The 17,198-nt window shown below is 40.3% G+C and overlaps 1 protein-coding gene across 1 annotated transcript; it reads left to right on the forward strand.

The window, feature by feature from the left end:
* Positions 1–6,462: 6,462 nt before the first annotated feature.
* On the forward strand, positions 6,463–10,761 carry LOC120049838 (serine/threonine-protein kinase pim-3-like). Its single transcript, XM_038996292.1, has 6 exons — positions 6,463–7,108; positions 7,418–7,527; positions 7,657–7,707; positions 7,823–8,186; positions 9,084–9,260; positions 9,456–10,761. The coding sequence occupies exons 1-6, from the start codon at positions 7,021–7,023 to the stop codon at positions 9,650–9,652; spliced, it is 987 nt and encodes a 328-aa protein (XP_038852220.1). The 5' UTR covers positions 6,463–7,020; the 3' UTR covers positions 9,653–10,761.
* The last annotated feature ends 6,437 nt before the right edge of the window (positions 10,762–17,198 follow it).

The following is a 17,198-nucleotide window of genomic DNA, read 5'->3' on the forward strand; positions in this document are numbered from 1 at the left end:
CCAATGACCTTGAGCCTTCTTGGATGGGTACTTCCAATGTAACTCTGTGGCAGCATCCAAGGGACTTGAATTAGAGAACTAGAGAACATTACCAACCCCTACGCTCCACATTTTCCGCTGGCTGCCCCACCACTGAAGAAAGCACAAAGCTAGGCTGAAACACCTGCATTTCGGAACTGCCTTACTCAACAAAGCAAAAAAGAGACCAAGTTTGTATTCGGCTTTATTAACTCAATGATTATTTTTATTTGTTTTACATTGTTTGCAAACTGATATGCGACACGTATTAATGCCAAAATAACATGCAAAACAGGCAACAAAAAAGCAGGTGGGGCTCTGCCCTGAATGACGGGTCGCCACTGAATGTTGGCTAAAATAACAGGTACCTTCCTTCATCCTGCAACGAGCCATTGCTTAAACAGGTGACTCGTTGCGCAAGCTTCCATAGCCTGGTACTTTACCTTACTATTTATAATTTGACAACTTTTACTTTTACTCTACTATATTCCTAAAGAAAATAATGTACTTTTAACTCCATGCATTTTCATTGACACCCAAAAGTACTCGCTATATTTTGAATGCTTAACAGGACAGGAAAAGGGTCCAATTCACACACTTATCAAGAGAACTGGTCATCCCTACTGCATCCGATCTGGCAGAGTCACTAAACACAAATGCTTAATTTGTAAATTATGTCTGAGTGTTGGATTGTGCCCTTGGCTATCCGCAATTAAATAAAAACAAGAAAATTGTGCCCTTTGGATTGCCTAATAGAAGTCCATTTAAATGATTTATACTTTTACTTTTGATACTTAAGTATATTTTTGCAATTACGTTTACTTTTCATACTTCATTATATTTAAAACCAAATACTTTTAGACTTAACCTCCACAGGATCGGTGTCCTCCTGCGTGAAGGTTGAGCTAACATGCGCTAATGTGAAGTAACAAGAACATTTCCCAGGACATTGACATGTCTTATATGGGCAGAATGCTTAAATTCTTGTTAATCTAACTGCACTGTCCAATTTACAATAGCTATTCAAGTGAAAGAATACCATGCTATTGTCTGAGGAGAGTGCACAGTTATGTACTTGAAAATGTATTTGGGCAGACTTAATACAACACATTGAACAGATATGCTCATATGTTCATTGGATCAGTCTAAAACTTTGCACATACACTGCTGCCATTTAGGAGCCAGAATCTAAATTGCCTAGACTCCTAAGTCATATAATGGCCTTTCTCTTGCATTTCAAAGATGGAACAATTTTTTTTTGAAAACGCATGTTTTTTTCTTTGTATTATCTTTCACCAGATCTAATGTGTTATATTATCCTACATTAATTTCACATTTCCACAACCTTCAAAGTGTTTCCTTTCAAATGGTATCAAGAATATGCATATCCTTGCTTCAGGTCCTCAGTTAGATTTGGGTATGTCATTTTAGGCGAAAATTTAGAAAAAAGTGTCCGATCCTTAAGAGGTTTTAACCTCTAATTCCTCCCAAACCCGGATCCGGGAGCACCCCCATCAGTAAAAAAAGCTGACTAGCATAGCCTAGCATAGCGTCACAAGTAAATACTAGCATCTAAATATCATTAAATCACAAGTCCAAGACACCAGATGAAAGATACACATCTTGTGAATCCAGCCATCATTTCTGATTTTTAAAATGTTTTACAGGGAAGACACAATATGTAAATCTATTAGCTAACCACGTTAGCAAAAGACACCACTTTCTTACTCCACCATTTTTTTACTGCATCAGTAGCTATCACAAATTCGACCAAATTTGTGATTTGTGAATTTGTGAATTTGTGATCGACCAAAGATATAAATAGCCACTAACCAAGAAACAACTTCATCAGATGACAGTCTGATAACATATTTATTGTATAGCATATGTTTTGTTAGAAAAATGTGCATATTTCAGGTATAAATCATAGTTTACCATTGCAGCCACCATCACAACTCTCACCAAAGCAACTAGAATAACTACAGAGACCATCGTGTATTACCTAATTACTCATCATAAAACATTTCTTAAAAATACACAGCGTACAGCAATTGAAAGACACAGATCTTGTGAATCCAGAAAATATTTCAAATTTTCTAAGTGTTTTACAGCGAAAACACAATATAGCGTTATATTAGCTTACCACAATAGCAAACCAGACAACAGCATTGATTCCAGCCAAACATAGCGATAACGTATTCACCACCAAAATAAATTAATTTTTCACTAACCTTCTCAGAATTCTTCAGATGACAGTCCTGTAACATCATATTACACAATGCATATAAAGTTTGTTCGAAAATGTGCATATTTAGCGGCACAAATCGTGGTTATACAATGAGAAAAGTTGCCAAGCTGCCCAGAAAATGTCGGGAGAAATCTTTGGAGAGGCACCTATTCTAATCAATAAATAATCATAAACTTGACTAAAAAATACAGGTTGGACAGCAAATGAAAGACAAATTAGTTCTTAATGCAATCGCTGTGTTACATTTTTAAAATTAACGTTACTACAACATACAGCGTGCGTTAAAGCGAGGCTACACTGAAATTAATGGCGGCTTATGCATTTAACATTTTTCAACAGAACAACGAATTATCAGCATAAATAGTTCTTACTTTTTGATGAACTCCCATCAGAATCTTGGGAAAGGTGTCCTTTGTCCAAAAGAATCGTTGCTCGGTTGTAGAATGTCCTCTTCAACGTTGCAATTAGCAGTAAACATTAGCCATGTGGTCCAGACATCACCAACCCCCTACAACGCAACACTAATAAATATCCGAAAATCGCAATATACTGACATAAACTGATATAATTCGGTTTAAAATAACAACATTATGATGTCTTTAACGACTATATTGAATAAAAACACAGCCGGAATTATCTAAGAGCTAAAACCGGAGCTTCTAGTACGATATGCCAAGCTCCTTCCTGCGTCAGAGCGAAGAGGACAAAGAGCGGACACCTCCTTTCCAAGCCATTTATAACCTTTCAGATCTGCCTAGAGACTCCATTTCAACTCTCACTATTCGCTAACACCCAGGGGAAGGCGTATGCAGTGCATCTCAACCAATAGAAGACAGGCAGATTTATAAACAGGTCTCAGAGCAGCTTGTAGAATTCTGCACTCTCACATCCACATAGGAAAATTGCTCTAAGTCCAGTTCTGTTTCACTCACAGATATAATTCAAACGGTTTTAGAAACTAGAGAGTGTTTTCTATCCAATAGTAATAATAATATGCATATTGTACGAGCAAGAATTGAGTACGAGGCAGTTTAATTTGGGAACGTAATTATTACAAAGTGCTAACAGCACCCCTTATTGACAAGAAGTTAATCAAGTAGTATTTTACTGGGTGACTATCATTTTCACTTGAGTCATTTTCATTAAACTTTTTTGGGATCGGTGTCCCGTCAACAGGACAGTTGTTGCTCAATATGCATAATGTGATTAAAACATAATAAATAAAATAAAAGTGGTATGTGGGCAGAAAGCTTAATTTCTTGTTAATTTAACTGCATTGTCCAATTTACAGTAGCTATTACAACAACAACAATACCATGCTATTGTTTAAGGAGAATGCGCAACAACAAAACACTTCTATGACAGCGACAGGTTTGATACGTTCACATCTGAAGGTAAATCATTTACTTACATTCTGAAATCTTGCTCTGATTTGTCATCCTAAGGGTCCCAGAGATAAAAATGTAGTGTAGTTTTGTTTGCTAAAATCACTTTTCATATCCTAAAAAGGTCCATATAGTATGCACAATCGATTTTGTATTTCCACTCGTTCAACTTGCAAAGATAGAAATCTGTGAAAATCGAACGCTAAACGTTGTTTCAACCAGTCAAATTACGTTCTTATTTATTCCTCAGACACTATAAAAAGTAAACAGCCTTTGCTATATCATTCTGCATTCAGTATGTCCACTGGAAAGCCATTTTAGCCAGGAAACTACGACATTGTCGCGTGCCGATGACACAGGCGGTGTTCACTTGATTGACTGTATCTTTGTCCAAATGACAACCTATCGTTTTGAAACCTAGTTAACTAGATAGCCAACGTGCTGTGCTTTATGTGAGTAGGTGGAAACCCTTTGTATGAAGTAAAATCTTTCAGCTAAACTCGCGCGTATGCGAGTCGAGTGGAATTTGGACATTTATGCAAGAGCATGTCGAAGCACGCTACGCACATCTGTGAGTTATGAAAACGAAGTGTTTTGCAAATGTTTAACTTACAATATGGCTACTAATACTGGAAAAGCTAAATCAAAGTACAGGTATACAGATTTGGGACGATTTTCTAGCAGAAATCTACCGGAAAAGTGTCACTGACTCGGTGAATATAGTCTAGACAACAGCTAAAGGAGAGGACGCTACCTTAGACTTGTAAATGAAATACCAGTCGTTATATTTATGTTATTTTATATTGTAAATCCGAGCTAATGTAGTTTGAATGGTTGCATAGTATTCATTTGCAAGATTTTTTAAATATTTTATTTGATTGCTATATATATATATATATATATATATATATATATATATATATATAATCCCTAATGAAATATGTGTATGAATAGCAAAGAAGGTACTCGAAAGCCACAACATGTCAAAGTCAACATAAATACACATTGTACTGGTACAGTGGTCTAACACACTGCAGTACCTGGTTCGAATCCAGGCTGCATCACATTCGGCCGTGATTGGGAGTCCCATAGGGTCTTGGCCCAGCGTTGTCTGAGGTTGGCCGGGGTAGGCGCCATTCTAAATAAGAAATTGTACTGACTTGCCTAGTTAAGTAAAGGTTCATATATAATATATGTTTATAGATGTGTTGTTTATTTTATGTATTGCTAAAATAAAGGTTCAATAAAATAAGTAAAAAACATGAATTCTTACAGATTTTTTTAAATCTTCAATAGCGGTAAAGACTGACTTCAAAGACACCACATTCAAGTCCTCTACTTAGTCTGACTGCTGCTCTCTCTGGCTCCACAACAAACCCCCGCCCAGCCATCTAGAGGTGTGAATACCCAGCCAGCCTACAAGTAGAGGATGGTAGAGCAGAAAGAGACTTGGGACCAGCAGCACAATCTTGTGTAGAGGGTGTTCTAAATACTGTAATTGTAAATAGTGTGTACATTTTATTTTTTTACTTTGTGTGTGGTTTGTGGTGTGTTCACTTATGACATTAGATCAGGGTTGGCTGCTAACTTGGCCCTAATCTTAAATATTTCACTTCTGTGTTTGGAGACATTGGATCAGCATTCTTGTTGCGTCTCCTGTATGTACTTTTTATGTAGGGAAGCTAATGATTCATCATGTATGACATTCCTGGGAGTGTGTAAACTTTTATTTTTTATTAGCATTTTTGTATGTTTTCAATAGTTATGTTCTTGAAAATGTATAAATTTACCAATTATGCCACATAGGTACATTTGGGCAAATCATGAGGGACACCTGGGTGACTTCATAGTAAATGGCATGTAGCTTGCTCATTCTTGAAGTTATCAGTCTTGTGGACACCATCTTAAATCACCTCCAGCTTCCTAGCTGAATGTGTGGGTTTTATTTTTCATGTCAAAGATGATGCAACAAAAATAAAAAACATATATTATCTTTTACCAGATCTATTGTGTTATAGTCTACTATATTCCTTTCACATTTCCATAAACTTCAAAGTGTTTCCTTTCAAATGGTACCAAGAACATGCATACAGGCAGTTAGATTTGGGTATGTCATTGTAGGCGAAAATTGAAAAAAAGGGGCTAATCCTTAAGAGGTTTTAAGAGGTATCTTTACTTTTACGCAAGTATGACAATTGGGTACTTTTCCCACCATTGACCATTGGGTTTCACCAAAATTTTGTTTTAATGTTACAGAGGCATATCCACTATCTCTAGGAACAATAGTTCAGATTCGTTGGGTCAATTGTGTCCTTCGCTATCAAATGCATTATTTCTGGCAATGTACAGCAAGGTTAGTTACGAAGAATAACAGCTGGTTCCACATGAATCGCGGAAATGTGCATCCCGTTTCAGTCACGTCTTTGGTTCCAATCGCCTGGGTAAAACTGCATGACTTTTGATCACATGCACATGGTTGTTGTAAAGTCCATGCAGTCGACATGTGGTCGCATGTTGGACATTTTTATCCCCATTGTGAAACACTCATTGTGAAACACTTTGAAAGGCGGTGATCCACTCAGTGTTTCCCAGAGGAAATGGAGAGGAAGGGGCGTCTCGGAATTCCCGCCACGTGCGCGCAAATCACCTCTTTATGATAATGAGCATTTGATTGGTCCAAATCGAAAACATGGTAAATATATATACCATTTTATTGGTTGAGTCCTCCAGGTCGCTTGTCAACACAGCGCAAAACCTCCAGACAAGAGATCTTTGGGCGTCTCGTACTATGAGAAAGTAGTACGTGTATACATATCCTTATATCTGATAAATTACACAATGTTTTTTATTTTTTTTTATTGTATAAATCATCATATTAAATCTCTCAATTTTAATTAATTATTGCTGGATATTAAAACAAATTCCAGTAAAATACCGAGTAGTCTTTCGGGGCGGAGGGATATAACCATCCTCCACTCGTCAAAAAATATTGGCGTTATAGAAAAGGTAGGGAAAGACTGTGCCAGAGCTCAGAGATCAAATCCGTTCCGTGATATCAACACAGTCCCTTAGATTTCTTACAAACTTCTTCGATTGCAGTTAACCGCTCTGCAAGTGTCCTTCAGTACTTCAAGAAAACTGTAATCTTCCAAGTGCAGACATCAAGATACAGGATTATTTTTGTACGCGGCGTTTCTAATCTGGAAAAGATAGAGGCGGCACTGTATTTGAGTCACAGCGACGGGCGGGTGGAGTTGGCACACTGGATTTATTAGCTAGCGTTAGCCTTTTCAATCATATTTCCATAGGATTGGATCGGGATCCACCTTTTCAGATAAACAAGGATTTCGTCTTGTCTTCCGTTCGAATATGTTGCTGTCAAAGTTTGGCTCATTCTCGCACATTTGCAACCCTTCGAGCATGGACCATTTACCGGTGAAAATACAGCTCCAGCCAGGTATGATTAGAACCCGCTGTCATTCTTCGTACATTGCCAGAAATAATGTTGCACTGTTTAGTGAAGTAGCTTTATATTGCAATCATTAATGCGTCCAATAGTTAGTAAAATACAATTATTTAATTCACTCTAAAATCCTGTGCGTGGAATTATTTAAATGGCTTCGTGCGGTGGATATGCACGCCAACGGTGATTTATTAGCAAACATAGCTAATATTAGTTAGTAACTGTCTGGAAAGTCTAGTCAACGGCTGCGACTCGAGTGGCTATCGTTTATTCTTATCTGCTCTCAATTTGATGTTTCTTCAGTTAAAGTGGAAAAGGAGCCGTTCGAAAAGGTTTACAAGGTGGGATCCGTGCTCGGCAGCGGTGGATTCGGCACAGTCTATGCCGGTAGTCGGCTCTCCGATGACGCACGGGTAAGAATAGGAATGCTTTGATCAAGGCATCCATCTCATGGTTATTGACTAATTTAGTTGTTGCTACAATGTATGTCTTCACGTCTGGCTACAATGTAATCTAATGTGTATTTTTAACCCCGAAATTAGGTCGCAGTGAAACATGTGCAGAAGGAGCGGGTGACCGAATGGGGTACTATTGTAAGTATCACCACTCCGGTTTGTTTATGTTTTTCACCCATGCTAGTTGTCGTTGTTTGATATTTGAATCGATTCTAGGTAACTCAACTCATTTGTGATTCATATTTTCTTACAGAATAGTGTGATCGTGCCTTTGGAGATTATTTTATTGAAGAAAGTCAGTTCGTCGTTTCGAGGGGTTATACAACTCCTAGATTGGTATGAGCGACCAGACGGCTGGTTGATTGTCATGGAACGACCGGAGCTGGTCAAGGATCTTTTCGATTTCATAACTGAGAAGGGCGCTTTGGACGAGGAGACTGCGAAGGGATTTTTCCGTCAGGTTTTGGAGTCTGTTCGCCACTGCTACAGCAGCGGAGTAGTTCACAGAGATATCAAAGATGAAAATCTGCTTGTAGACCTACGCACTGGGGACCTCACGCTTATTGACTTTGGTTCAGGGGCGATTCTCAAGGACACAGTCTACACTGACTTTGACGGTACGTACCCTACCCTTCCCTTTGGCCAGCAGTGGCTCCATTGTATTTTCTGGTTTTGTTTTTGAAGGTGCATGATGGTCTGCACTGACCCTTGACTTGCCTTCAGATATATTTGTTTGACTCCAGTTATTTTAGACTTTTTGGTTTACCCTTATTAGATTTGGAGTCTTTTTGGCTTTAGTATAGATAGCTACTTGCCTTATTAGATCATCAGCTGGTAATTTCTCTTCCACCCCCTCTATTGGCGGGTGTGTCCACACAACGCTGTGACGCAGTGGTTTGTTTTTGGTACCTCATGAAATGTTTTCCCTCGGGTGGTAACGTTATCAGCCATGTTCACTTTGTTGTCCTAGTAGTTATTTATAAAGGTGCTTTACATTATTTCATATTAGTCAATAATATAACACTAGTGTAGTAAAATAGGTTATTGTTATATGTTGATCATTGCCTGTTATGTTACAAGAAACGCACATTTCAAAGCCTAGGTAATGGCTATTGGGCCAGCTGCCACGTACATCTGTTTGTTGTGAAACCTGAGCTTGGGCTGATTCATGTCACATGATAGCTCGCATTGCACTCAAGTTTTTTTGGGTAGCCAAGTTCCTCATGCCCGAGTTGTGGAAAAGAAAAGGGCATTATAACGCCAGTATAAGTCCTTGTTTGAATGGAATTACACTTGCCTTGTTCAGCCTTTATAGAGACATTATCTGTCAATTTAAAAAAATATATATATAAATTTATAGTATCTTACAAAATCCTACAGTATTGCAATATGGTCCTGTTATTGTCACATTAAATGCCCCAAATAAACTGTTTGATGTTTATTATAGAAGTAAAACATCACTATTATAGAAGTAAAACCTCACTAATGAGCATTTCCCCCTTTTTCTCCTCCAGGTACAAGAGTATATAGCCCGCCAGAGTGGATCCGCTTCCATAGATACCACGGGCGCTCGGCTACGGTGTGGTCGCTAGGGGTGCTTCTGTATGACATGGTCTGTGGAGACATCCCCTTTGAGCAAGATGAGGAAATCCTCCAGGGGAGACTGTACTTCAGGAGGAGAGTGTCTAATGGTGTGTACTACCTCCAATATACAACATACAATCATACACACATTGCTTAACGCTCATTTCTAATCTTAAAACATATTTCCAAACACTCATTTTTATTTTCTTGTGTGTTCCTATACACCTCTATCTCCCGCTTGAGATTCTCCCACAAAATAAAATACTCATTCATGTTTTCCCCTTTTCTCTCCCTCCTTCCAGAGTGCCAGCAGCTGATCAAGTGGTGCCTGTCGTTACGGCCCTCAGATAGGCCTACTCTGGAACAGATCCTGGATCACCCGTGGATGCGGTTGTCTGGGGAAGTGTCGATGTCCTCCAAGACGGAGGATGGTGACATCCGGCTGAGGACCATCGACACGGACATATCTAGCACAAGCTCCAGCAAGGAGAGCCTATGAAAGAGGGGATGAGAGAAAGGAGGAGATAATGGACATGGGGGGGGGGGGGGGGGGTGTTAACTGGACTTAAAGGGCTCTGGTCCTTATGCCCCACTGGCTTGAGCAGGCAGAATACATTTTTTTTTGTATGGAATTATTATAATTTATTACAGTTTGTTCTTCCTTTTGATCTTTTATTTTTATACCTCAATGTTTCATAATGTGGGACATTTGCTGTTTGGGGCGGTCTTTACCAGTGACTATTTATTTTGTACTATATTATTTTCTAATTTGTTATAACGGTGGGTTTATGCATCTGGTTTAAAGCCCCCTATTCAGACAGACATGGCTGCTCTCATAGAGCTAGGAGAATACTTTATTTTTAAACATTTTGATTTGTAGTGCCTTTTTGAAAGCTGCTTCTCGGGGCTTTTGTCCAAATTTTTGTTTTGTTATAACCCTTTCCGGCTGGTTTGTTTGTACGTATCCCACCCTGTCATGATGGAGATGAGTTGTCTTCCTCCATAACAGTGTGGTCAACTACACCACCCAGCATGCTTAGGGATCATAAGAGGGGGGGATGTGTTGCCCATGGAATACTTGAAACACAACTCACTCACACTGCACCCCCTTACTAAGCTGCTCACTCATACTACAGCCTCAGTTGTTTGGATTTCTCAAAATTGAATCCTTTCATTTCTGAATGTGTATTAAAACTACATATCTGTGTGTTTAGCCCCTTGGAAATGTATTTTATTTAAATGTATTGCCTTTCCCCCATCTCGTAGCTGGCACTATAATTCTCCTGCCCTGAACTAATGTATCCATGGCTTAAGTGTGAAATGCACTATCAATGCAATATTCATGGGTTCTTTTTCAATACATATATTGTGCAGGTTATTTTCTTCCTATGCTTTTCATTTCTTCAGAACATGTAGACGTTCCACACTCTTGTATCTTATTTATTTATTGTCGATGTTTAAGAGTGAGAAATCCCAGAGTTTGCATATCTTTACATGGCCTTTTGTTTTGCATTCCTGTAATATTTTTTTTTTACACAATTTGTTTCAATTGTGGATGGATGCACTGAAGTTGTCTGAAGGGAATAAAACAAGGTTTACTTCAATTTGGAAGAGCTATGAATGTTATTTAACTCCTTTTTATATTCCTATCTGTGGTAATGTTGGAATAATTGATCTAAAAGTACATCTGTTTTTTGGGGGTACATTACACGTGTGTTGTCTCCATGCATTGAACTCCATGGTACACGTATGGCTATTGGGTTGGATAGGGCTATTCTAGTTAGTGACAATGATGAATCTATGTGGCTTGCCTGGTGTTAGATATTCTCTTTCAGTTTAGCTGTATGACATGAATGATAGAGATCTGGAGATATTTTTTTTAATACAAACTTTTCAATTAAATCTCTTTTTGTACATAAATCATACTTGTGTCGTCGTCTTGACCTATTGGTAAAACTTCCTCAGTCATTGATTAAACCCTATAAACCAAATGGGTAACGGTGTTTGCATATATACAGTAGTAATACTAGTGATCAAAATAGTTATTACAGCTCCTCTAAAGATGGCTCGATTTAAACATGGAATGCTTACTCACACACATACTACTGGTAGACGGAATTCATTACACACTAAGAGTTAAAGTATTGTTCATAAGATCAATCTGACAGCTTCACTTAGACATTACAGAATTAATTAAAATAATGACTGCTGAAACCATAGTCCCTAATAGAGGACATACACTGAGTATACCAAACATTTTCCTCAATTTCGTCAGGCATGGACTCAAGGTGTCAAGCATTCCACAGGGATGCTGGCCCATGTTTGTATTTCTATTTATTAAGGATCCCCAGCAGCTATTCTTCCTGAGGTCCAGCAACATAAGACCGTTACATACAGTTCATAACACCTTACCCAACACATTCAGTGTGTTCCTTCAGGTAGGTGGCTGGATGTTCTTTGGGTGGTGGCCATTCTTGATACACACAGGAAACTGTTGAGCGTGAAAAACCCAGCAGCGTTGCAGTTCTTGACACAAACCGGTACACAAAGCACCTACTACTATACCCCGTTCGAAGGCACTTAAATCTTTTGTCTTGTCCATTCACCCTCTGAATGGCACACACACAATCCATGTCTCAATTGTCTCAAGACTTAACAATCCTTCTTTAACCTGTCTCCTCCCCTTCATCTACACTGATTGAAGTGGATTTAATAAGTGACATCAATAAGGGATCATAGCTTTCACCTGGATTCACCTGGTCAGTATATGTCATGGAAAGAGCAGGTGTTCGTAAAATATTTTGTATACTAAGTGTATGTGACGTGGCTGTATTAGCTGTGCACAGAGGACTGGGTAGGAAAGTGACTCAGGAATGAGGCAGAAGAGCCAGAGACATGCATCATCACACTCGCAATACAACCCTGAACCTAGCTAAAGCTAATTGCTTTTCCATTTTATGCTGCCTGCTTCATCTGCCTGTCATACAATAACAATAACATAAGTCACTCCATTATTGGAAGAGCAGAGCAGTGGGCTGTGAGTAAGTGAGAGAGAGAGAAAGAGAGAGAAAGAAAGAGAGAGAGGTAGACGATGGTCGTCATCATCTGTAAGTCAGTGTTTCCCAGGATCCAATAATAGGGGATGGAGGGACGAGTGTTGTTGTTGTTGTGGGGAGGTGCTGCCCCCTCTGGTGACTCCCGGCACATGCTCTGTTATGGCACCTCAGCATAGATAATGACCATAGGCACAGATCTAGGCGCTACCCTTCCTCAAGCTAAACCTTAACTGTTCAAGGTGAAAAATATAACAGATCTTAGTTCAGTGTTTAGGTCAAGTGTCCATGGTTAACCGTTAAAGTGTATCCTAAATATGATATGTAAAGTACATTTTTATAGCTCTCCCTATCTAAAAATCAGACATCAAATCAGAGGCATGCACGTACACTTTAATTTCCAATTTGACAGCAGGCATATGGACATTTAAGGGTTTTCGCATTGGATATCTGGTTCCTAAAGCACTTTAAACATACACAAGGATCCACACAGTGATTAAGGAACTCATTTACAGTATGTGCTGAGGAAAAAGGCACGGCTTACCTTTTAATTAGCTATCTTGCCTTGCAAAAGTATTCAGACCCTTTGGATTTCTTCATATTTTATTGTGTTATAAAGTGGTATTAAAATGAATAAAACATTTAGTCAACAATCTATACAAAATAATCACTAATGTCAAGTGGAAGAAAAAGGTGATTTAAAAAAAATTATGAATAAAAAATGTAATAATTAAAATATATTTGTTGCATAAGTATTCAGCCCCTTTGTGTAGGCAAGCCTAAATTAGTTCATTAGCAAAATGTGTCTTAACAAATCACATTAATTGTTACATGGACTCATTTTTAAGTAACTAACACTTCCTCGATCCCCCATACATTCAACTTTGGCAGCGATAACAGCCTTGAGTCTTCTTGGGTAGGATGCTACAAACTTGGCACACCTGTATTTGGGGAGTTACTCCCATTCTTCTCTGCAAATCCTCTCAAGCTCTGTCAGGTTGGAAGGGGAGCTATTTTCAGGTCTCTCCAGAGATGTTCGATCGGGTTCAAGTCCGAGCTCTGAATGGGCCACTCGAGGACATTCAGAGAATTGTCCCAAAGCCACTCCTGCGTTGTCTTGGCTGTGTGCTTAGAGTCATTGTCCTGTTGGAAGGTGAACCTTCACCCCAGTCTCCAGACCGGAGCACTCTGGAGTAGGTTTTCATCAAGTACTTTGCTCTGTTCATCTTTGCCTCGATCCTGACTAGTCTTCCAGTTCCTGCCCCTGAAAAACATCCACACAGCATGATGCTGCCACCACCATGCTTCACCGTAGGGATGGTGCCAGGTTTCCTCCAGACGTGACGTTTGGCATTCATGTCAAAGAGTTAAATCTAGTTTTTTTAAGACCAAAGAATCTTGTTTCTCATGGTCTGAGAGTCCTTTACATGCCTTTTGGCAAACGCCAAGCCGGCTGTCATGTTCCTTTTACTGAGGAATGGTATCTGTCTGGCCACTCTACCATAAAGCCCTGATTGGTGGAGTGCTGCAGAGATGGTTGTCCTTCTGGAAGGTTATCCCATCTCCACAGAGGAACTTTGGAGCTCTGTCAGAGTGACCATTTGGTTCTTGGTCACCTCCCTGACCAAGGCCCTTCTCCCCTGATTTCTCAGTTTGGCTGGGCGGTCAACTCTAGGAAGAGTCTTGGTGGTTCCAAACTTCTTCCATTGAAGAATGATGGAGGTCATTGTGTTCTTGGGGACCTTCAATGCTGCAGACACTTTTTGGTACCCTTTCCCAGATCTGTGCCTTGCCACAATCCTGTCTCAGAGCTCTACTGAAAATTCCTTTAACTTCATGGTTTGGTATTTGCTCTGACATGCACTGTCAACTGTGGGACCTTATATAGACAGGTGTGTGCCTTTCTAAACCTATGAAAGGAGTGATTGCTGGTGTGGCTTTAAGTGTTGAGGTGGAGCAACTTAAATGGAAAATTCCCTGTGTCTGTGAAGCCCGTCATTTGGTGTGACACAGACCTGGTGGCGAGCGTGGTGAAACTGAGAAGACATTGGCTGTCCTTTTGAGTTTTGAAGCAGAGTCTTTACCTGATAAAGTCATGTTAGGATATGTCATTTTTCCAATGAGAGCTTTTGTGCAGATGCCAAGACGATGGTTATGTTTTAGTAGTGTGTAGGAGGGAGATGAATAGATGTGAGAAGTGTGTTGGAGGGCATGGACAAAGGAATGTGTAGTATCGGTGAGGAAAAAGTGGCATGTCAATTCAGGGGGTGCCTATGTTGCTGGGGATCAGAACTGTCCTGTGCGATAGACAGGTTGAGATTGCCAGGGTCAGAGTAGAACAGAAGGTTTCATATTCTGAGGCAGTGAAGAGAGTAGAGGATGATGGGTCAAAGGGGTGAGTAGTAGACCTAGAGTACAATACAGAGTGATCCGAATTTGTGCTTTGGGTAAAGTTGGCTTCTTAGCATTCATTGCCATGATTATCAACCGTACTGCAGAAATGGCAGGTAAATCACAGGAAATAGATTTTGGGGTGGGTTTTACTGCAGAAGAGTTACAAGGTGTGTTGAACGGAAGAGTCCCATCCTCCCAGGCCTGGTGTAGAATCAGTTAGGGGGAAAATAGTGGAATGGGGTGGTGATTTTTATATTTTTTATTAAATAGTGGTGCAATTTTTTCCTTTTAGGAACATGAATAATGAAAATAATTTATTGTAGGTAGGTTGTGACTGGCCTCGCACTTCAGCACTGTGTATGCACCTTAAAAGTTGGATGCAATCCGCAAACCCAAAGAAGAAGAAGAAGAAGAGCAAGCAGACCCACAAGGTAGCTCCAGACCCAGAGGTCAATGGTAGTACTCTCCTGTGGTCTGCTCGCTCCTGGTGAAGGTCTGATCTTTGGTATCTCCTCCGCGTCTCATCTGGTGGTCTAGTGCTGGAAACCGGGTACTGGGTGGATGCTGGTGCTGTGACTGGGCCTGCAGAGGGGAGGAAGGACAACCTGAGGAGCAAGCAGACACAATAGGGAGCCCTAGACCCGGAGGTCAATGGTGGCATTCCCCTGTGGTCTGCTCACTCCGGGTGAAGGTTAGATGTTTGGTCCCTCCTCCATGCTTTGTCTGGTGCTCCGGCCATGATTGGTGGTGTGGGGCATGGAGAAGTAGCGATGCGGCGGCGAGGTTGGACTCTGAAGACCCGAGGACTGGTCTGGGGTTGGAATTGGTCTGGGCGGCACAGAGGGCGGTTTACATGTTGATGTCCTTTCATCTTGCCACCCCCCATACTGCCCTCCCTGGTCCGGGTCTTTGTGGAAGTCTGTGATGGCGTGATCCCTGAGAAGGATAGTGATCCTCCTCCTCAGGGTTCTGGGGATGGGGGTGGCAAAGTACAGTTCGAAGTAGCTGGCTTTCTTATCTATCTTGTGGATGTAGGATACCAATCTGTATAGACCATGTGCCCTAATGATGTTAAATCTTCTTCAGGCTAGGGTCTATTTTTCTCGACTTCCTGTCTGACTGACTTGCCCAAAGTAAACTGCCTCTTACTCAGGCCCAGAAGCCAGGATATGCATATAATTAGTATTATTGGATAGAAAACACTTTGAAGTTTGTAGAAATGTTAAAATTATGTATGAGACTATAACACAATTGATATGGTAGGAGAAAATCCAAAGAAAAACCATCCAGATTTTGTTTTGAGAGCCCATGCTCTTAAAATGGAAAGCATAGCGGCATATGCAATTCCAGCTCCCAGATTGCAATTCCTATGGCTTCCACTAGATGTTAACAGTCTTTGTTCAAAGTTTCAGGCTTGTTTCTTCCCAAACGAGAAAGAATTTTGAGTTTTAGGACTGGGAGTCAGAGTTGGAAATCAAATATGCGCTCAACAAAGAGAATGCGCACCTGCTAATTTTGCTTTCCTATTGACCATACTTCTTTCCATATGAAATATTATGGTTTAATTACATTTTAGGGTACCTGAGGATTAAATAGAAATGTATTTTGACTTGTTTTAACAAAGTTTAGCGGTAGCTTTTTGGATTCCTTCCTCTGCATGTTGAACAAGTGGATTACTCAAATCAATGGTGCCAACTAAACTGACTTTTTGGGATATAAAGAAGGATTTTATCTTACATAACGACCATACATTTTGTAGTTGGGACCCTTTGGATTGCAAATCAGAGGAAGATTTTCAAAAAGTGAGTTCATATTTAATCACTATTTGTGATTTTACGAAGCCTGTGCTGGTAGAACAATATTGTGATGTTGGGAAACGTCCTCAAACAATTGCATGGCATGCTTTCGCTGTAAAGCCTATTGTAACTCTGTTACGAGAATTATGTTCTCAATGTTCATAAACTGAACTTAAATTAACTACTCAGTCTGCAACCCAGGATTTGTAAGATACTGGTTGAAATGAAAACAGACAGAGGCCCAGCCTACAATAGTCAAATGTTTATTCACGAGAACGTTCTGAAGTCCACAATACAAAGACATCCATTTTATAGCGGCGCACATACTTCCACACAAACAGTAGGTATACTTCCACACAAACAGTAGGTGCCTTGCGCACATACTGTCTCCCTACCCAGCCGACATAGATTACAGAGACTGTGAGAAGCACTCCCCGTGGCTCAGAGTGTCCGAGGGGGTCTTTCTGGCTTGCTGCTATGCGGGAACAGGGGCAGGGAGGGCTAAGGTGGTGGATCTGGATCACTAAGGAGCAGGGTGGAGGAGTCAGGGGCAGTAGGGGGTATGGGAGTCAGGGGCAGTTGGTGGCGGGAGGGGAATAAGGGACAGTAGGGGGCAGTGAGGAGCGATCAGTGGTAGCAATGGGCTGAGGGGAGAAGTTATGGTATGGTGAGGGGTCTAGGAGAGGGAAACGGTTTCTTGGAGGGGATAGGGGGGTTTGGGGGTCGTGTTTGCTGTTGTCAGGGTTTGGGTTCTGGGGTGGTCTTCAGAGCCCAATCAAGACACAAATATAGCCGCCATATT

This window comes from Salvelinus namaycush, chromosome 6 (genome assembly GCF_016432855.1).
Source record: "Salvelinus namaycush isolate Seneca chromosome 6, SaNama_1.0, whole genome shotgun sequence".
Lineage (NCBI taxonomy): Eukaryota > Metazoa > Chordata > Actinopteri > Salmoniformes > Salmonidae > Salvelinus > Salvelinus namaycush.

Excerpts from the sequence above, each read along its gene's own strand:
- LOC120049838 (XM_038996292.1), top strand. The coding sequence starts at position 7,021 with ATGTTGCTGTCAAAGTTTGGCTCATTCTCGCACATTTGCAACCCTTCG. Across the intron at positions 7,109-7,417 it reads GAAAATACAGCTCCAGCCAG|TTAAAGTGGAAAAGGAGCCG; the intron begins GTATGATTAGAA and ends ATGTTTCTTCAG. Across the intron at positions 7,528-7,656 it reads GGCTCTCCGATGACGCACGG|GTCGCAGTGAAACATGTGCA; the intron begins GTAAGAATAGGA and ends CCCCGAAATTAG.